General features: G+C 35.3%; 1 protein-coding gene across 1 annotated transcript in view; it reads left to right on the top strand.

Moving 5' to 3' along the window:
- The window catches only part of LOC150104573 (glutamate dehydrogenase, mitochondrial-like), a 326,505-nt gene that overhangs the window by 141,717 nt on the left and 161,793 nt on the right, over positions 1-22,995 (top strand). The window contains exon 5 of the mRNA XM_090395204.1: positions 16,610-16,708. Within this exon, the coding sequence (XP_090251330.1) occupies positions 16,610-16,708 (99 nt within the window). The remainder of the gene's footprint in view (positions 1-16,609; positions 16,709-22,995) is intronic.

Genomic DNA, 22,995 nt, shown 5'->3' on the forward strand with positions numbered 1-22,995 from the left:
TTGGAAAGCTATCAGGGCCAGAAGCTGAATTACTTGGGATAAAGCTGATACAATTTCTTCATGCGATACAGGAGAATAAATGGCTGATTCAGGGACAGACCGAAGCACACAAGGCTAGTCTTGATCAGGTAAATGCGTTGGTGGAGTGAAGAAGACAGTATTCCAAAACTCCACAAAATCTTCATGTTGTTCTTCGGAGTGAGGTGGAGATGCCTCATCTAGTATAATCTTTTCACATATCCCACAATTCTTCTTATATAAGACTTACATTTCTGCATAAGTTCAATCACCTACGTGAAGGCAGACTTCAAAGCTGGGGATGTCTTGGTTGTCATGGCCGATGCTGCTCGGAAAAACATTTTGGAGATAATCCTGAAGTTTGCTGGCGATATCATGCCTATTAAGATGAGCATGAATAATGTCTTTAAGAGTTGTATGATTATATTCTGCTAGAAGTTGATGTTGGTCTAAAGCTGATGTTAACTTGAAAATCAGAGCCTCTGTTGCTAAATTGTGGTTGTTGAAAATCAACTTGGTATTGTGTGTAGGAACAGAAGGTGGGATAGGAGGTACAGAGATATTACCCATCCCGCCATTCCTAGAAAGTTCTCTAAGCTCATTAACAAGCTGTTTATAACCTGCTAGTCTTCGATGACTTTTAATAGCATGAAAAGTATGATGAGGCAGCACATCAGCCAAAGCCTCATTTAAGTTCCTAATACCTCCCACCACCAAATGAACTTCATGGGCAACAAGAATACACTCTTCCTCTGAACTCCAGCATGATTTAATGTGCTGAGTACAGATAGTAGCATTCGTTTCAACAGGATGTTTAGAAGAATGTGCACTCCAAGTCTAACAGCAGAAGTAAAGGCACGATTACATTCAGGGAAGATAAAATGATGAATGTCCAAAATTGTTGACCTCCTGGAACATTGATGACTTATACCAATAGAAAATAGTTCATTACAATTCTTGCAGGCATGTCATCAAACAAGTCCCGAACGTCAGAATCAGGCTTCAGGTGTCCTGGATCTAACTGATCAGACTCAGACCCACTATTTTCTTGATTATTGCAAGCAAGGAAACTGACCCATCCCAGGATGCTAGCCCGAGATGGGAGGAATAGTGTAATGAGCCAGTTAGTCACCCAAAGGTGTCCAGGGTACACCACATGGAGGCCACTCATTTCTGCACTTGACTGTTGCCTCGAACCAAAAGGTGTGCAACCAAGGCTACCAGGCTTTGGAACACCCAAAACTAGAGTGCTGTTGCTGATTTGGATTCTCCCTTATGCAGTGGTACTGTTTTTCTTCTTACTTCTGTGTCCTGGATCTAACTGATCAGACTCAGACCCACTATTTTCTTGATTATTGCAAGCAAGGAAACTGACCCATCCCAGGATGCTAGTCCGAGATGGGAGGAATAGTGTAATGAGCCAGTTAGTCACCCAAAGGTGTCCAGGGTACACCACATGGAGGCCACTCATTTCTGCACTTGACTGTTGTCTCGAACCAAAAGGTGTGCAACCAAGGCTACCAGGCTTTGGAACACCCAAAACTAGAGTGCTGTTGCTGATTTGGATTCTTCCTTATGCAGTGGTACTGTTTTTCTTCTTACTTCCATTCTTCAGGGATTGCATGCAGATGTTAAGGTTTGTTTACTAATGTACTGCTAATAGACTTCCTCCTCTCATTTTTATAGCTTTAGTTTTTTTGGCTGTAATTCCAAATAAGAACAACCATAGATTTTTTACCCCAGGCATATTTGAATGATTTAAATTTATAATACATGCAGATTAACTTACAAACATACAAATATCTGACTGCAGTGGGTCCTCCCCCCTCCTCCTCTTCTCCTTTAGCTAATTTCTGTATAGAACCCTTGGAGAACAAAGTAGTACTCAATACATCTACAATCAAACCTGTCTGGTTACTCTATGTAAAAGCTGCTACCCTAAAGTTAGAGGAATTTGACCATAAAAAAATTGCTTACCCCTTGAGCTTACATGTAGCAATCCCATTCATCTCTAGAAGTCCTCAAGTGTGACTGTGTTGCACACCTGTAATTCTGCCTCTATCTCCTCATTCGTGTCAAAATTCATGACACCCTTTCAACCAAAATTTCATCTTGAACAGGAAAAAGTCACAGTGGGGGCAAGGTGAGGCAATAAGGAGGATGGGGAATGACTTGTGTGCTGAGAAGCCAGGAACTATTGAACAACAAGTGATGTGTAGGCAGGCACATTGCTATGGTGGAGAACCCAGTTGTTGCTTTTTCACTTTTCTGAACATTTGCACCAAATGATTTCCCTTAGTTGCTTCAAAACCTCATGATAAAACTTGCCATTGACAGTTTGACTGGGGAGGAGGAGGAATTCCTTGTGGACAATGCCTTGAATGTAAAAAAAAAAAAAGAAAAGATGATCAGCATTTACTTGACAGTGCTGTGAACTCAACATGCTTTTTATGTAGAGATCCCAGACGTCCCGTAAAGTACGGGATCGTCCCGTTTTTGACTAATGCGTCCCGTTGTCCCGAGAAAACTCTTCGGGACAGCTTTTTGTCCTATATTTTAGAGTTCAAGACTGAATAACAAAATCAATGAGTTACAATTTCTATTCTATTACAAACATAGCTCTCTGTCATTATAGGGAACTGTAGACGCGTTGTTATTTTCTCAAGGCAAGTTATGGCAACACTGCAACAATGATAAGTTTGTTAGAACAGTGTGCATGTGCCATGATATTGGCTCATCTTTAAATAGCATGGAATGATCCACTTGGCCCATGCCATTTTAGAAGCTTGCTCCGAGAGAAACAGGCTGGTGCTTGCTGAGTATTAATTACTGTACAGCTGCTGTTAAAATGTATGGTTTTTCAATTCTCAGTTCTCAAAAGCCTAACAATTGGATTTACTATTTGTTTACTTATACTTAGTAAAGTGTATGCATAGTAAACCTTACCATGTATACATAGTAAACCTTACCATGTATGCACTTGGAAAGTTAGAATCATTTTGTAAGACTGGCATATGTGATGGATGCGCATACTAAACTTTCACCCTCAGTCATAAGTGTCCCGTATTTTTTTCCAGTGTATCTGGGATCCCTATTTTTATGACTTTGGTGAATTGGTAGTTTCCACTGCATTGACTGCTGCTTTGTCTCCAAGTCAACCATAAACCCATGATTCACCATCCTAGTAATGACCTTGGATATGAAGTTGGGGTCATCTCTGATGATCTTTGAGCTCCCTGCAGACAGCACGCAATGCTCTTTCTGTTCATTACTCAGCAGTTGTGAAACAAATTTTGTAGCAATGTATCTCATGTTTGTGCTTGTGCTTTTTGATGTGTGTGTGTCAGGAGCAGTGGCGGCTTGTACATAAGCACTGCGACACTGCAGCACCAGCAAGGAAAAAATGAAAAAATTAAATTTTGTTTGTGTTTATAAATAATAAAAATGCTTACAACATTATATAAATGCAATACAATATGTTAAAGGTTACAGCTTATGTTTTGATATTTGATATAGAATCATTTTGTTTGATTGAATTGAATAGATTGAATAGTTATTGGAATTGTTCGATTAACGGTTTAGATTACGCAACAAATGTACTGCGATCTAATGCAGTGTTGGAATTATCACATTCGACTAATTGCATCTAGACTCGCTGATATTTGTTTGCACTTTTCATTGCACATTACAAGTGATTCTGACACTGCTCGTTTGGGCAGTGTATCGAATGCATTCATGCTTTATTTCTGTGAGATACGAAACTTTTATTATTGGTGTGTGTGTGTGTGTGTTCGTGGTGAGGGTGAACTATTTTTTGTAAATCTTATTTTATTTTATTAAAATAACATATAATTATTTATTTATTATAGATACAAGGCTGAATTATGACGAGTGTCACTGTTGAAAATATGAAAAGAATTATATTTTTTCAATTATCATTACACGAAACAAATGCAATGCGATCTAACGCCAATAGTTGTTTGGCTTGTCATTGCACGTTATAAGTGATTCCGACACTGCTTGTTCGGGCAGTGTCGCTTACAGATAAATTGTATGCATGTGCGTGTTATTTCTGTGAGATACGAAACTTTTATTATTGGTGTTTGCTCGCGGTGAGGATGAAATATTTTTAATAAAGTAATTTTTTAATATGTAAATTTATTTATTAATAAATTCATTACTGATTAGGAAAAAAAGTTTTTTTTTTTTTTTTTTTTTTTGCATATGCAGCACCCCCATTTAAAATTTTCACTGACTGCCACTGGTCAGGAGTCATCCAAAATGTTCATTATTCTCGACAGACCATCTGTCTTTGAAGTGTTTGTACCACAGAAAAAGTTCTGCTTTGGCTTATAGCATTATTATCAAATTGTGTCTGGACAATTCATCGTGGGAAAATTCTTTGCAAGAAAATTTGAACTCCTATTTCAGTGTCATTCCCATATATGAAAAAAAAGAAATATTTTATGTATTATTTTGATTATATTTAGCCTTCTGAAATTTTTTATTCTATATAAAGTTATTAATATTCTTTCTTACTACAGGCTCTATAGATGGAATATTAATTGTTACAAAACTGGGATAGGATGGTTAAGGAGAAAGAACACCATATTTAAGAATATTTAGGAATAATAGTTATTTCCAACTAATATTTATAGTTAACTATTTACATATTCCTATTAACTATTCTATTAATGGTTAGAATAGTTATTAGGGAGAACAAAGTATTTAAGAATAATTTGGAAGAAAGGGCACAATATTTATTCTTCTAACTGTTCACTATTTTTCTGTTCTGCACATTTAGACATCCATTCATATATCACATATTTTTTATCTGAACTAATTCAGAAGGTGACATGTTTCAGTTATTGAATACATGTGTATTTTGAAAATCACTGCACTTTTTCTGCATAGTAAAGACATCTTTTGCATGCTGCTATTGTTTGCAGAGCTAGTTTAAGATCATAGGTGCAATTTTGAGTAATTATATTAAAGTAAATGATAATAAAATTATGTAATTGCTATCATAATGATGCAAATCAGCATTAAATTTAAAATTTAAAATTTCTTAGTCTTTACCTATTCCTCCCCAATATTAGCATTTTATGACACTAAGAAATTTAAAATTTTATATTTAGTCTTTTTTTACAAAAAAAAAAGAAAAAATGTTGATGCTCCCAAAATGAAATACATAATTAATTACTTCTTGTTAACTGTTCAAAAGTAAACTGTAATCAGAAATATCATATCGTTAGCAACTGACTCAACTGGCTAACAACCTCGGCTATGCAGATGATATAGTATTAATAGACTCATCTTTAGCCAAGGTGCAACAACACTTTGACAAACTATGCCAAGCTGCAAAAATATTTGAATTGGCAGTTAACTGAAATAAAACTAAAATACTCACAAATATATTACAAGGTTCTTCATTATAGAATACAACCAACCTTTAGAAAAAGTAAAAAACACAGATTGATAAGAAAATAACTATTTATTAACTTAATTATTTATTAGCTTTTAAGTGAATAAATAGTTATTTCATTATCAATCTGTGTTTGATTCAATACCGTTTAAATCCAATTCAACAAAAGTTTTTTTAGTTCCTCCTTAACAAATGACTGATTGTATGACTCAAGCCCACTATTAGAAAAATTTAGCCTTTGTTCCTTTTGCTGCTCTTTCACAGTCTTAAAAATTCAGAGGACATGAAGCAGTTGCTGAGATTCTGGTAAAATTTTCTCCTGAAGTGTCTGCAATAGCTTTGGGATCAGGAATAACACTTCCATTATGGTCTAAGGTAGACAAACTGTGTGTTCTATATCTGTCTTTCATTTTCCGAATTTTATCACATACAGTTTTTGCACTGGTCATTTGAAAAATTGATGAGGTAAATTGGATCCAAGATTGTTTTCGACTCTGATGTAAAATTTTCGACACTGATTAAAAGCTATTAAGTTTGATGTGGTGGGTATCTATGAAATATATCCCATGCTTGGTGTTTATTTATTTATTTATTTTTTTGCTGTCTGGTATTTTGGACTAAGTCTTTGGACAGAGTGGAAATCGAGATGATGTTCTTGGGATGGAGGCTGCTGCTGGCTGGACAGTGCACTCTGTTATATACTTTACTGCCTCACTGACAGGTGCTTGACTTTCAGTATCAGTAAATAATAGATCAATTTGGAAGAAAGTTTATTGTAGGCATGAAATCCCATCTGTGTTGGACTCTCATATTATGGCAGTTCAGCACATATGAAAATTAATAATATGAATTCCACCCCCCACCCCCAGCCACACACTCTCTCTCTCTCTCTTCAGACATATATTAAAAAATTTTTTTTTTAAATATAAAAAAAAAGATGTTCAAACTTAACTGCCAACAGTTAGCAACGTTTCTGTATTCTCTCATATTTTCTTGGGTGTACCATTCGCACCTTGACAAAACTAGTAGGCAGGATTATACTAATATACGTATTATTAAAGAACCTATGGTCTCATAACCACAAAAAGTCTCGTTTTTTAAGTATTTTATGACCAAATATGTATAATTTAAATTCAGACATATCTTATTCAAAGTTTATGAAGATTGAATATATAGATAAATGCTTTTTTGCAATTTTAATCTATAGAGGTTTCTAATCTAAAAACTACAGACCTATAAGCCTACTCCCCACCATATATAAAGTCTTCACAAAAATTATAAATAATAGAATATAATCCAAACTCGAGGGAATGCAATCCTGTGAACAAGCTGGATTTAGAAAGAATTACAATACTTTGGACCATATTCACACATTAAGACAGCTCATTGAAAAATCACTTGAATATAATAAACCCTTATACCTGGCCTATATAGACTATGAAAAAGCATTTGATTCAGTTAAAACATCAGCAATACTAAAAGCTCTTGAAATCCAGGGAACTGAGAAACCATATATTGAAACACTAAAACATATTTACAATAATGCAACTTCTGTAATTAAATTATATAAAAACAGTGAAAAGTTTCCAGTACAAAAAGGTATCTGGCAAGGCAATACTATATCTCCCATACCATTTACAGCTGTGCTAGAAAAAGTCTTTAGAAGCTTTGATTTGGAAATAAAAGGAACAAACATAAATGGAGAAAGGCTGCATCATCTGAAATTTGCAGATGATGATGTCCTAATATGTGGGTGGTCCGAAAAGTTCTCGGCCTCAACCATAAATGGCAAGACTATTGCCAAGATTTTTTTTTTCTAAGTTGGTGCATCTGTCATAAGCATCCGTGTGAAATTGCAAGTCATTCTATCAAGTAGTTTTTTCATACAGCTGTCGGAAGCCAAAGTGTTGTGTGTATCCCTTGAAATGGATAAAATTGAGTATCGTGTGGTTATACAATTCTTGTAAAAGAAGCTTTAACGCCGAAAGAAATTCATTTGAAGTTCATAAAAGTTTATGGGCACTCTTCTCCTTCATTTTCGACAATTAAGAAATGGGCTGCCGAGTTTAAACGTGGCCATACCCGCCTTGAGGAAGATCTATGTGAAGGATATCCAAAAAGTGTAACAACACTAGTAATCATTGATCAGTGCACGTTATGGTATTGGATGACCACCGAATTGAAGTGCGTGAAATTGCTGAGACTATAAGCATTTCAAGAGAACGTGTAGGATATATTTTGCATGAAGAATTGTAAATGAAAAACCTTTGCACAAGATGGGTGCTGCTGATCAAAAAGCACTTGCATGAAAATCTCTGAACAGTGCTTGGAGTGTTTTAACAAGAATAAAACTGATTTTGTGCATCGATTTATTACTATGGATGAGACTTGAATTCAGCAATATGCACCAGAATCAAAACAGGTCAAAACAATGGACAGAAGCCTGTTGTTCAGCATCAAAGAAGACAAGTCATGGTCATGGCTTGTCAAGGTCATGGCATCTGTGTTTTGGGATGCTAAAGGCATTTTGTTTATTAATTATCTTGAAAAGGGTAAAACAATAACCAGGAACGTTTTTTTTCTGATCTTTTAACTAGACTAGACGAAAAAATTCGTGAGAAAAGATCTGGTTTTCAGAAGAAAAAAACTTATCTTTCATCAGGACAATGCACTTACCCATAAAGGTGTTTTGGCATTGGAAAAATTAAGGGATCTTCACTATGAATTGTTGGAACATCCACCCTATTCTGCAGATTTGGCTCCCTCTGACTTTTATCTCTTCCCAAAGCTGAAACTTTTCCTTGCTGGTCAGCATTTTCTTCGAATCAAGAGGTGATTGCAGCTGGAGAGGAGTATTTTGCAGATCTTACTGAGAACCACTACAGAGACAGGATAATGGCACTGGAGCATTGCTGGAATAAATGTATTAGTCTTAAGGGAGATTATGTTGAAAAATAAAAATAATTTTGAAATTATAAATTCGTTTTTTTTCATTGTTAGGCTGAGAACTTTTCAGACCACCCATGTAACAGATAATCTTGAAGATCTGGAAGACTTGAAGACTAAACCAGCTAAATGAAGCCTCTAGAATAATTGGATTAAAAATAAATAAGAAAAAACAAAAATAATGATGAATAAATACACAAACCAAAGAACCATGAAAATAGAACAAGTTACCTCATATGTATATTTGGGCCAATTGTTATCCTTTGAGGATTGCCAAAGAAAAGAGATCGAACAAAAATTCACCTTGGATGGATATCCTATAAGAGACATATTCAGAAGTGATATCCCTGCGTCTAAAAATTAAAGCTTTCGACCAGTGCATTCTTCCTGTCCTAACATACAGGGTAGAAACATGGACTTTAACAGAAGCCCTAAACAAAAAGATGAGAACAACACAACATCACATGGAGAGAGGTATGCTAAAAATAACATTAAGAAATAGGAAGACAAATACCTGGATAAGATCTCAAATAGGTGTCACAGATATTGTAAAATACATTAAACAGACTAAGTGGAGATGGGCTGGCCATATTGCTAGATGCAATAACAGGAGATGGACTAGAAAAACAACAGAGTGGACACCAGTGGATGGAGCAAGACGAAGAGGAAGACCAAGAAGAATGTGGAGGAATGAACTGGAACAAGTTGCAGGAGTGAGATGGATGGGAGAGGCAGAAAACTGAGTGGTCTGGAAAACCATTTAGGAAACCTTTGTCCAGCAGTGGACAAAACCAAAAGGTTGAAGAAGAATGTATAGAGGTACTTGCAATATAATGCTCAGCAATGAAAAAAAACATGATAATCACAGTAATAAATTTTAATGAAAACTATAAATATTTCATACTGAAATTAACAGTACATCATATACCCATATACCCTCAAGGGGTGTACAGAATATTATGATAGTACTGTATGAAGAACCATTACTAACTACACCATTAATAACTACCTATCAACAATTTTCCTCCAAATCAATCTTTTATCTGTCAAGACTCCAACATTATCAGATCTTATATTTCTGTCTTCTTGGGCACTTTTTACTGTATCAATCTGCCTATATCTTGGTCTTCCTCTGGATCTTTTTACTGCCAACTTGACAGAGAATACTTATTTCTTTTGCTGATCTTTCCTCTCCCATTCTGTTTAAATGAATGACCATACCACCTGAGATTAGCCCTGTTAACACATTCCTGGATGCTAACAATGTCAAGTTCTTTCCTAATTTCCTCATTTTTAATATGATATCGCCATTGATGCCACCCCCCACCCCCCCAAAAAAAATCTTTCTCAGGACTCTCATATCTGTGGTCTCTAGTCTTTTGTCAAATGTTTTATTTCTAACCCAGCTCTCAGATCCATAAATTAAAATTGCTTTGAACATTTGAAGCTGTATACAAGACATTGTATACAGCTAATTTAGCTATATTTAAGACAGACAATTTTTGTCTGTCAATTTGAGTAATTTTTCTGTTATTACATATAAATTTATTCAGTTGAGTTCCTACCATACCAGCTTTGTTGATTCTGTTGTCTGTTTCCATATTTAATCTACCATCTTTACAAAAAATCTGTCCTTCACAAAAATTTTGTCCTTTTTTAATGTTTTTTAAGACCTTTATTCTACTTTTTTGGTATATTGATTTTTAGAGCTTTTGCTTGCAAAAGCATGGAAGTTATTTAAAGGGAAAGGAAATCTGCAGCATCTCTTGGTATTCTTTGGAGGCTTTCTTCCACATTTCCCATAATATCTAATTTAGGAATCTTACTGGGAGAGATTGTAAATTTGAAACCATGGGAAAGTGTAATTTCAGAATCAGATAATTTTTTTGAGGACTTGTTGATAACTATTTTATTGAGTGGTAATCTGTCACTATGATTGTTTTTTTTTTTTTCAATGATAAGGTTTGAGAGTTTCTTCTTTATTCTTTCTTTACTTACAGTACTAATGCATTCAGATTTCTTGTATGAAAGTCTGTCCAAACTATTCCACATGTTTGCATGGAGAGAAAATAAACACATGAAGATAAACTGTATGCTCTTTGAGTAATGCTACTTCTATGTGTCAGTAAATTCTTAATGCACACTTAGTAGTGAACTGCTGGTGCAATTTTAAAACACGAGGGATGACACCATTGTCTCTACACCTTAATAGACATGTTAATCTGCTTAATAGACCTTAATAGACATGTGTTAATCTGCTTAATAGACCTTAATAGACATGTTAATCTGCTGCAGAGGTTAATCTACTTTAAGTTTTTCAAAATTATTCACTTTCATAAGCAAAAACTCACCATGAGTTTGCATCTCGTTGTGTAGGCTTCTTGGAGAAAGGACATATTAGAACTAATTATTCTGCTAACGCCTTTTTATTCCCATATAAGAGTAGGCGAGGCTGTTTAGCTCTATCTAATTTTGGAGACTGAGTGGGCAGTTCAATCTCCACTGGTACCAATCAGAGATAGCTGGCCCAAGGCTATCACTAATTAAGTGGCATGCAGTTAAGAGAATGGCTCAACAAGTGCCGCCATTCTTGTGGTCCCTAACATAATATATTTTTAACTGAAATAGTGTGGGTTCTACGGTCGATTTTCTTGAGTTTACGGGACAAAAAACCTGAGTTTCCAGGAGAAAAAACCTGCTTGCCCATGCCAGAGATTGACTAACTCGGGAACTGGTCGAAAAAAGGCTTAGAAAATTTCCTCTGGTCGCCGACTAGACTCGAAATCAAGTCTTCCTTTGTGTGGCCAAGTGCTGTGGTGTGCAAACACCACATCCACAGAGCTACACAGACTCTGTAGAACTAATTATTTCTGGTATCAAACTATGCACAAAGATGTCAAATATAAACTATTAGTTTCTCTACAGGACTTCTTTAAACATTGCATCAGTAGCACTTTTTTTTTTTTAATTGAAGAAGATTTTTTTGAACAGAAAGAAGGATGATCAATAGGCAATGCTCTCTCACTTATGTTAACTGACCTGTTCGTGGTTTAGCTTGAAAACATAGCCTTCCAACATCAAGGAACACAACCAGAAATTTGGCAAAGACATGTTGATGATATTTTTATCATCTGGCCCAGTTCTTTTACCCAATCAGAAGATTTTCATCTTCCTGAACAACATTCATCCTTGAATTGGAAAAAAATTAGAAATAGGTCTTTACCATTTTTGAATACAATAGCTGAGATATCACAAGCACACTCAACTTCTTAGTGTACAGGAAACTAACTAACACTGGATGTTCTCCTCATGCAACTTCCCATCACCACCCAGCACAAAAAATGGGCATCATCTGTTCCTTATGTGATAGAGCCTACAGAATTGACACCAACATAGATTTAAAAAAAAAAAAAAAAAAAAAAACTATGGTATCTTAATTCTGTCCTTCCTAAAAATGGCTACAACAAAATATTAGTAAAAAAAAATGCTGTCTCAAACTCCAAAACAGAAGAACAGAGAAATCAAGAATATAAAACAGCAGTGATTCTCCCATATATATATATATATATATATATATATATATATATATATATATATTTTTTCATCCTTGAATTGGAAAAAAATTAGAAATAGGTCTTTACCATTTTTGAATACAATAGCTGAGATATCACAAACACACTCAACTTCTTAGTGTACAGGAAACTTTCTTCCCAATCAACAAAATTTCCAATCATCTGAAGCCTCTTAAACCTTCACATCTGCCACATCAACAACCAAATATCTACGAATTCAGTTGCAGTCTGCACTACATAGGACAAACTGGAATATCTGGTGAGATACACTGATTGGAACACTTTGAGAATGAAAGAAAGTATCAATCAGGGCTGGCAGCACATATAACAGATACAAAACATCTTGTAGAATGGCAATAAACTTTAATGCTCCACATTGGTTACCCAAGAGCTTTCAAAGAATCAGCTGAAATGATGAAACATTCTCTACAGCATAACAAAACAAAAGGATGATTTTACATCAAGTCTGGTCTTTCTTAATCCATCACAACGCACATGGATATACCAATAGCATACAGACCCACTTACCATCAGCCAGTGTAACAGTGAATGCATGCTTTCTATTGTTTAAACATTTTCAAATATTTTTCACTAGAAATATTATTAACTGTTATTACTTTCCTTCTGTTTTTTAAAATTTATTCATGCTATTTCCTGATGAAATCACCAACCTGGTTAGCGTACCTGCTCTCCAACCAACAGGCTGTGGGTTCAAATCCTGCCATGGGCATGGATGTTTGTGATTGTCTTTAGGTGGAAGATGAATGTCATCATCTACCCACCCACAATCACAAAAAATCCATGCCATGAGCATGAATGAATTTGATTGTCTTTGTGTAGAAGATGAATGTCATCACCTGGCATGAGACTTGGCAATGATAAAAATCCTTAACCTTACACACAGGGGTACAAAATGTACTATAGATTTACAAAATAACCATTTGTGGATGGGAGCAACTTTAAAAAAAAAAAGTTAAAGAAACTTTTTCACAAAACTAGCTGAATTAAAAGGTATTTTATATTTAACATCTTTGTGTGTGTGTGTGTGTGTGTGTGTGTGTGTGTGTGTGTGTGTGTGTGTGTGTGTGTGTGTGTGTGTGTGTGTGTGTGTGTGTGTGGTTTAATATGGGAAATAATTAGTTCTAATATGTCCTTTCTCCACAGAAGCCTACACAAGGAATAGCACCTTATTATTAAAATACTCTGGATTAGAGCTACTTGTTCAAAGTAATAAACTTTCAAAAATTAAGATATTCAGACCAACTTAAATGTCAACCATATAAAATTAGTTCAAGATGCACCTACTAGGGGTTGAAGTCTATTTTTTACATGCTACAACTAAATTTATTGAAGCCTTTTGAGGAAATTATCAAAACCATGAGTTCATGTGTTTTAATTTCAGAGGTACTCTGAACTCTTATGATTCTGAAAATATATTTATTTAAAAATGAAGGTAACTTTTTTTGGAGTAGGAATAATGAAAAAATTCTAGGCAAAGAAATTAAGAGAATATTTTTTCCTTTATTTAAAAATAGTAAATTATTTCTACTCTTGGATCCAAGAGTGAAGCTAGTATTTTTCAAGTCAGAAAGAAATTTATTATGTTAAAAGGCTTGAGAAATCTGAATCTGATTTGGATATATCAAATTGAGATTGTTGCATAGTCATAAATGAAAGAAAATATATCCTCTCCTTTGCTGCTATAGAACAAGTTAATGGTTTTAATTACCTAGGAACATATTGAACTTCAAATTTAAATGACATAGCAACAATAAAACATGCTCTCCATAGCATGGTCAGTGATGAGTAAATTTAATAAAATTTAGAAAACCAACAAAATTCCTATAACTCTAAAAATGAGATTATTATTATACAAAAGTATAATACTACCAACAGCTCTCTATGGGGCAGAAACTTGAATCTTAAAAAAAGAAGCAGAGAGGAAACTATTGCTTTTGAAATGAAATGTCTCTGGAAAATAACTCATTGGACAGAACCTAACTAATGCACAAGTGCTGCAAAATTTGAATACCCCTAGCTCAACAATTCTTAACACAGTTAAAAAGCATTAACTTTGTTGGTTTGGTCACATTGTGTGAATGGAACCAGACAGACTTCCTCACCTGGTATATGAGGGCACTATGTAAGGTAGTACAAGATCCATGGAAAGACCAAGATGAACATGGCATAAAGCCCTTAGAACTGCATTGGACTTTCAAAGCTGTTGGTATATGAAAGAACTTACTTGGATAGAGAACAGTGGAAAGCTCTTATCCATGAGGAGTTCAACCTGTCTTAGGACAGAAGAGAAGAAGAAGAAATAAAACACTGACATAACATTGTATGCTAATCTCACTTTGGAGATATGAGAATTCTGAAAAAAAAAATCAGGAGAGTAAACAGATAGCATAAGTTACAGAACCATATTAAAAATGAAGATAGTATAAAAGTACTTGACGTTGTTAACATTAAAGTATACTGTACCTGCAGAACTAGTCTAAGATTGAATAGTCATTTAAACAGAATGGGAGACAGCATAACAAAGGCTTAAAGAAAAAACGGCAGGATAGCAGATATAATTAGATTGATGCAGCTGGGAGTGCATCAAAATATAGAAATTAATAGAATTGGACATTTGGCAAATAACAGATCAATTTGGAAGAAAGTTTATTGTAGTCATAAAATTCCATTTGTGTTGGATTCGCATATTATGGCAGTTCAGCACATATGAAAATTAATAATATGAATGCCTCCCCCCCCACTTACTTACTTTTAGCAGACTTATTTAAATAAGAATTCATTAAATTTCAGTCATCCAGCTAGAACATTGTTATTAATCTATATTATTTTGATTCATTTTTTCTTCCTAATATTATTTTGATTCATTTTTTCTTCCTAATATTAATCTGACTGTAACAAATAACATGTATATTGACAGCTGCATAAAACGAATCTAATAAGTATCATATATTATTATTATTATAATTATAATTATTCAGGCCTCCATGGAGTCAAAAGATTCATTGTGGGAGGTCCTTTCTAAGAAACACAAGTCTATCAAGACTCATTGAGGGAGGTCCCTCCTAGGAAACACAAAGTCTATCATACCACCCCTTAAATGCATTGACCGTTCTCACTCTCACCACTCCATCAGGCAATGCATTCCATGGTTCAGCCATCCTCCATGCAAAGAAACCACTCCTCACCCTCTTGCTCACAGTTTCCTTTCGTAACTTCCAGGGATGGCCCCTTGTCATGACTCCTTCCCGCTGTTCAACCAAGAAATATGAAATAGGTTATCTGTTAAAATAGGAAAGTGCATGTATATTTATATAACACATCTTACAACAAAAAAGCAAATTGGCTGTTAGGATATATTTGGATATGGAACGGGAAAAGGATGTTATAAAATCAGGCACATATTTATAGTGATGGAAATTTTGTAGTGAGTCGCATTTTGACATTGACAAAATGTTATTGTTTCACCAAAAAAGCACAATATTATTTCTTCGTAAAGCAAAGATTATATTCAAGAATACAAGCTGTGTATCTCATTGATGGAACTGTACTGCAAGAGATTGACGAGGATAGGAACTTGGAGGGGGGGGTAATGAATAGAGGGTTGAAGTTCAGAGGGCATATTGTTAAGGTCCAAGATAGTTCATAGGATTACTTGGTTATTGAAAAACACACTGACATGCAGGGAAAAGAAGTTATTATTCCTCTTTATAAGGTGTTGATACATCCACATCTGGGACGCTGTGCTCAGGTCTGGTTACCTGGATTCCTTGGAGATGAGAAAGTGGTAGAAAAAATTCAGAGGCAAGTGACCAAGTTGATGAGTGGTGCAAGGACAGCTCCCTACATTGATAGATTGTGGATTACAAAAGCTGGTTTTGAAGAGGTAGATATGACAGAAACATTTAAGTTACTAAAATGTTTTTATAAGATTGATTCAAGGGAAATATTTCAGCAGTGGGATTGTGGTGGAAGAACAAGAAGTCATCTCTGGAAATTACGTAAGTGTGGTTAACATGGGTGTGAGGACTAGTTCGCTTGGAGAGTGGTGAATGAATGGAATTATGTGACACCTCCAGGGAGTCTAAAGACTCATCAAGGGAGGGCAGACTCATTGAGGGAGGGCACCTACTCTACAACTCTCTGTCTCTACCAACTACAATGAGCTGCAACTATGCCAACAGCATCTATTGCCCACCACCACTAGTATTTTCACAGACAATCACAATATAATAATAATAATAAAAGGTAAGTTTTTTTGGTAATGGAGCGATCTCTATGCAAAACTAACTTGCAAAGATTAAGATTAATGGATTATATATTAATTAAAATCATTAAGTTTTGATTTGTTGATTTAATTATTTAAATCAACCAAATATAAAACCATATAATATGAAACTTGTAGAGACTTAGTGTTTTGCCAAGCATAAGATATAATTACTTTGTATAACTCAAAATCTGCTTTAAAATAATTAGCAGATTTTTAAATGAAGTTAGCTAATTAAGATAACTGAAAAGAAGCCGATGCATGTTCAGGAAAGAAGAGTACGCTTTGTTGTTTTGTAATTTTGTGATCTTTCATTTCTGAATATATTTTGATTCATTTGACATTCTGAATATTTAATTTCAGGGTGTTTTTCATGGTTTGGACAACTTTATTAATGAAGCAAGTTATATGAGCATGATAGGGACAACTCCTGGCTGGGGTGGAAAGACATTTATTGTACAGGCAAGTATTTGTAAAATATAGTAATAATTTTGGATCTCTATTAGATGTACCCATTATGCATCACAAGTCCTTTTAATATACACTGACATAACATTAAATCATGATTACCCTCCTAATATTGTAAGCCACTTATCACACTAATAATGGCCTGTGTCCATATGGCATTGTATCCATTGAATGTCTAATGATTTCATTGTGGATTTGTTTTTCCCAATTTTTGGCATCATCCAGCAGTACACTCATGGTATCCACAGGTGTTCATATAGAACACTTGTGAATTTGCAAATCATTCAAGATGATTGGTGACCTCTGTTTATTCCTCATACTGATTCCTTGTGGCATAGATTCTGTGACATGACATGTCATAAGACCCACACTATATGGGAGCAGTGTCAACATGAATCCTCCACAGAGATACCACTAAAAACAAAAAAGATTTCAAGAATGCTATTGCCATACCTTATGTTAGAGGCATTTCTGAAAAAATAGATAGAACACTACACAAGTATAACATCAAAACCACCTTTAAACCCCCAAAATTAAGACACCTGCTCAGTTCTTCCAAAGATCCTCTTCCACACCTAGCCCACCCAGGGATTTACAAAATACAATGTGCATGTAACCTACCATCCATAGGGGGGGGGGGAAACAGGGTGAACCATCCCAATTAGGAAGGATGAACACAAATGACACATTAAATACTTCCATTTTGCAAAAACCGGCCTTTCTGACCATGCACTCCAAACATACCACAGAAGTGATTGGAAAGGTACCAAGTCCCTACACTGCACCAAACCTGGTTCGAGAGGAAATTTAAAGAAGCATGTGAAATGCTCAAAGATAATCCAAATCTGAACAAAAATGATGGTCTAACCATTCCAAAGATGTATTTGCAACCTTTATAGCAACTAGAACAAGCCAAAGAAAAATCTCAATACAGAAGACTTGGTGAAGTGGTTCCCCCCCCCTTAACATTCAATAGCAACTCGAACTGTACAAGTTCAGAAGAAAATTGTAGTATAACAATCTTAACTGTACAAATACAGAAGAATCTTAGTAATCTTAGTACAGGAGGACTTTAGCAGAGTTTATTGTAGTTTTTATTTAATTTATTTATTAATTAATTTTTTATTTTTTATTTTTTTAATGTTTAATTATTTTTTATCACTAGAGGTCAGGCTAAGAAAAAGATTAATTAATATCATAGATTTAATTTACCTTTATAGAGTGCAAGATTATGTAGCTTGGTTTCCTATACACACGTATCCTTCTGATGATGACCTCAATACAGGGATCGAAACATCAAGTGTTATTTTATTAATAATAAGCAAAATAATCATTTCAACATGTGTGTTTTGTGTCCCTAAATTTGGAAATATGAATGCTGATCACTGTGTAACCTTAAAAGAAAGAGTCATCATATCATATCCAAATCCATGGAGATTTGACCCACAAGCAGTGCAGCCTCTACGTTAAGCTAAAGATACGTGCTTCCTTGTTAATTAATCGACTAGCCTTTTTGAAATGATGTAGAGACAGCAACTTAATACTCAACTGCATTAAACTAAAAAAGTTTAAATCAGCTAAAGTGCTCCTTATCTATGCCCGGTTGGAAAAAGCATTGTTAAGGGAACAGATCCACGAGGCATGAAAAAACTTAGCATCTACCCAAGCCACAGTTTTACAACTAAATGCTCCACAGGGTGTCATAAATGTCTTCCCCTGTAGTGGTTCCATGGATGAGAATCATTTCCAAGAACTCTTCAGTGTAATATTCATATTGTTGTCATAAGTCAGAGCAGCAGATCAACTTGAGCCACATCACAAATTTCAAAACTTTTGTCAAGTGCAATTGAAAAGTACTGTACATTTGTGGATATTTCTTGCAACTGATCATGCAGATTATTTGCCATTTCAGTTATTCTTTCAATCACAGTATTTCTGGACAAAGAAATATTGCTAAATACTTTTCACATTTTTTTGGGATAGAAGTTTTCGGCTGCTTTTATCATACACTCCTTAACCAAGGAACCATCACTAAAAGGTTTGGAATGTTTTGCCAATAACTAGCTGATTTCATAACTGGCTCTCACTGCTGATTCATTGTCTTTCATAATTTTTGATACTTATTGTTGACTTTGAAGTGAATGCTTGATACTTTTTAATTTTTCTTCTCTCAGTTTACCCTGAAAGCATGAATATTGTTCTTTGTGAATTTTTTATCGTAATGCCTTTATCGAAATGCATTATTTGTTTCGTAACAAATAATGCACACAATTTTATTCTTTGCTTCAGTATGGAAGTAATTCAGTTTTCTTTTTCTTGTTGTCTTAGAAAGTGACATTGGCTGGGTATATAAATATATTATTATTATTATTAAGAGAGACCTCCAGGGAGTCAGGGACTCATTGAGGGAGGCCACATACTACATGGACCAGCTATCATAGTTATTCTTGAATTCATTCACACTGCTTGCATTCACAACATCCAATGGCAATACTTTCCAATCATGCACCGTCCTATTAGAGAAAAATCTAAGCCCCGCCCCCCCCCCTCCTCTTAGCGGCATTCATTCTCAGCCTCCAAGGATGTCCTCTTGTCCTTTTCCTACCTTCCATAAAATGAAAAATCCCATCAACTGAAATCCTGTATAATCCTTTTAGAAGTTTGTGAGTCTCAATCAAATCACCCCCCCCCCCTCTTTCTCCTGTCTGCTAGTGTATGCAGTCTGCAAATTCTCAGTCTATCTTCATAATAAGTATTCCATAATCCTGATATCATTTTTAACACTTTCCTTTGTACTCTCTCCACTATATCAGAATCACAGAAACCAGGAGACCAGACCTGCTCACAATAGTCCAAGTAAGGTCTTATCAAGGCCTTGTAAAGAGGCAAAATGACATCCTTATCTTTACATGTGAACTTTTGTTTCATCATTGCAATTATCTTTTAAGTTGTATTTGTAATCTTTGCTACATGGGCCCTGAACTTCTGTTTCCTGTCTACTAACATTCCAAGATCCCTAGCCTCATCAGTTTCTTCTAGCATAATCCCACGAATATAATATGACATTGGATATATAATCACGCCAAAGTAATTGACTTCACATTTACTGGCATTAAACTGACACCCATTTTCCCATGCCCACAATTCCAGCCTATTTAAATCATTCTGAAAGTTTTGCATATCAGCAGCATTCCTGATTACCCTACCTATCTTTGCATCATCAGCAAATAGCTGTATGTCACTTGTCAAATCCTTTCCAATATCATTAATGTACAGATTGAATAGCAGTGGACCAAGCATTGATCCTTGTGGTACAGCAATGGTTACATTAAATCATTCAGGCTCACATGTACTGTATACCACTTTTTGATGTCTGTCAGTCAGTCAGTAAATAACGCTAATATTCTATAATCAAAACCCATATTTTCCAATTTATGCAACAATCTACCATGCTGTATTCTGTCAAAAACCTTAGAAAAATCCAAAAGTATCATGGCGTATCCATTCCCCTTGTCTAGTTTAGTGGTACCATTGTTATGGAATGCGGCAAGTTGCTGAAACATGATCTTCCCTTAGTAAACCCATGTTGCTCATTGCAGAGTAGAGATTCACTGTCAACCCATTTCTGAATGCAAGTCCTAACCCCTTTTTCCAAAATCTCCACCACCACTTCTGAGATACTAATTGGTCAATACATGTTGGAGGTTTAATGGAATATTCTCAGCACTGAGAAAGGATTACAACTAATTTTAATACTTCCAATATTTCGTCTCCGTCACAGAGAGATCTTCAGGGATTACAAAAAAAACTTTTTGTAACAACACACACACACACACACACAAATTAATACAATAGTGAGTGAAACTAAAGTCCTATCTAGGTGGTGCACCCTCTATGGGCATTTGCAGGTGGCCTAGGATGTAAAGAGGGATCTCTGATAATTAATGTTTCCCAAATTTTGGGAAGTTTAATGCAACCGTATTTGTTTAAATTCGGTTGATTCCTGAGTGCAGATGCAGATTCAAAGAATAGTCTTTCTTTTTTGAATTTACTATGGTGGAGCATGGTGGTTTTTTCCAGGAAATCCTGTGGGTTGTATCCAAAACACGGTCTGCAAGGTCAGATTGACCATAATCGTGATTGCAGATGTATGACTTGTGTTCTTCTAACTGGATGGTTGCTGATCTGCCTGCCTGTCTGAAGTTAGCCAGTTTACAGGCATAAGGTACTCTATATACTCAAGGTACTGAGAGAGGAGGGAGCTGGTCTTTGGTGGGACTGATAAGGGTTAGCAAGTTTACGGTGGGGCTTAAAAGCTGTATGGAGGTTGTACTTTTTTTAATGATCTGGCTATTTTTTCTGATGTGCCACGGATGTAAGGTATGGTGATGGCATTTCTGAAGTCCTTCTGAAGAGATGGTCAGGGAATGGGGAAGGACTTGATTATTTTTTTAATTCTGTAGTCACTGTAGCCATTGGAAAGGAAGGTGTTGTGTATGTGTTTGAGTTCGGTTGAAAGGGCAGTTTCACTGGAACAAAGATTGTGGGCTCTATTGGTAAGAGTTTAAATAATGCCATATTGCTGATAGGGGATGGTGGTGGGAGAGTTTGTGAATGTATATGCCCGTATGAGTAGGTTTTCTATATACAGAGAAAGAAAGGCTATCATTAGGAAACCGTGTTACTAAGGTGTCTAGGAAGGGAAAACTATTGTTATTTTCCTTTTCCATCGTAAACTGGATTCTTGGATGTAGTCTATCGAGGTGGCTGAGGAAGATATCTAATGTGTCTGGGCCATGAGGCCAAATAGAGAACACATCATATACATATTTTAGCCAGATAGAAGGTTTTAGAGGAGAAGAGTCTATGGCTCATTTTTCAAAATTTTCCATGTAAAAATTGGCAAGAGGGGGGGAACTCATGGCAGGTTCCTCTATCTGTTTGTAGATTTTGTTCTTCCAAGAAAATTGGAAGTATTAAAATTAGTTTTAATCCTTTCTCAGTGCTGACAATATTCCATTAAACCTCTAACATGAATTCTTCACGGCACTTAAGCCTCAACACACAGATTCTAATTGGTCAATAGTTGGATACATTGGTCTTTGCACCACCCTTGTGCAATGAAATTACCTTACGTTCTTTCCATTCTTGCGGTGAGACTCATATTAAACAGCCTGGGCAAAGAAATAGCCAGTTCAGCTGAACACACTTTTAGCACACGTGCTAATATTCTGTTAGTCCCTTTTGAATTCTTATTCAGTTTGTGCAGCAGCTCTAATACCTCATCCTGATACACCCAGGTTTCTTCATCCAGTGAAGAGGTAGCAGTGAGCTCAATGTTGTATACACTGGGTTGCTTTTAACAAAACGGGCACTCATTAGTTGAACAATGTCTTCTGCATCTGTTACCCTTATGCCATCTGCATTTAGAGGAGTTATTCTTTCATATTCATTCTTTCTTTTATTTGCAGCATATCGATAGAATTCTTGTGGTTTGTCTTTAGCATGCAGAGCTAGTTTCTTTTCATACTCAGACTTTGCTTTCCACATAACAGTTGTGACTAAAAGCTCTTTTGAACTGGTTGGTTCTCCTAGAGATTAGGTAGAAACCTTAAGAGAGCAAAGCCTCTCGTTCTAAGGAACTTGAAAGTCAGAGAGATGTATTTTTCATAAGTGAAGCCTCTGTTGGTGCATAAAAGTAATTACTAAAATAAAGAACCAAAAGGTTTCAGTTTGGTGATTAAAATTATATAAATTAAGTGGATATTAGATCCAGCATTATTTGAAACCCGAATGCAGAAACCATGAAAGTTTCGTAAGGTAAACTGAACCAGAGAGCTTATGGGAATATGTTCCCCGGCATTCACAAGTTGCCTTAGTATGGACCATATAGAAGACATAGGCGCCTCCCAAGTATCTATATATTCACCTTTTATTGGTCCATTTTCCTTATCAGAATGGACCAATATAAGGTGAATATATAAAATGTATTGAAATAATGCTGGATCTAATATCCACTTGATTTATATAATTTTACATTGTCGAACTGCAGCCTTAAATGGATTTTAAAAATAAAATTTATAATCTTCATCTAGGCTCTTCTGACATTATGATCGGCTTAGATAATGTTTTCTTGTTTAATAATATTCTTTTATCAGACACCGTTGAGTAACTTAAGAAGAATTTCCTTCAGATGTTGTTAAGTTATTTGGTTTTATTATACATTCTGCTTATTTCAGTTAAAAAAAAAAATACATCAACAAATTAAAGGAACAGCTATG

This window comes from Typopeltis vanoorti, chromosome 7 (genome assembly GCF_054136105.1).
Source record: "Typopeltis vanoorti isolate ZY-2024b chromosome 7, IOZ_Tvanoo_1.0, whole genome shotgun sequence".
Taxonomy (NCBI): Eukaryota; Metazoa; Arthropoda; class Arachnida; order Uropygi; family Thelyphonidae; genus Typopeltis; species Typopeltis vanoorti.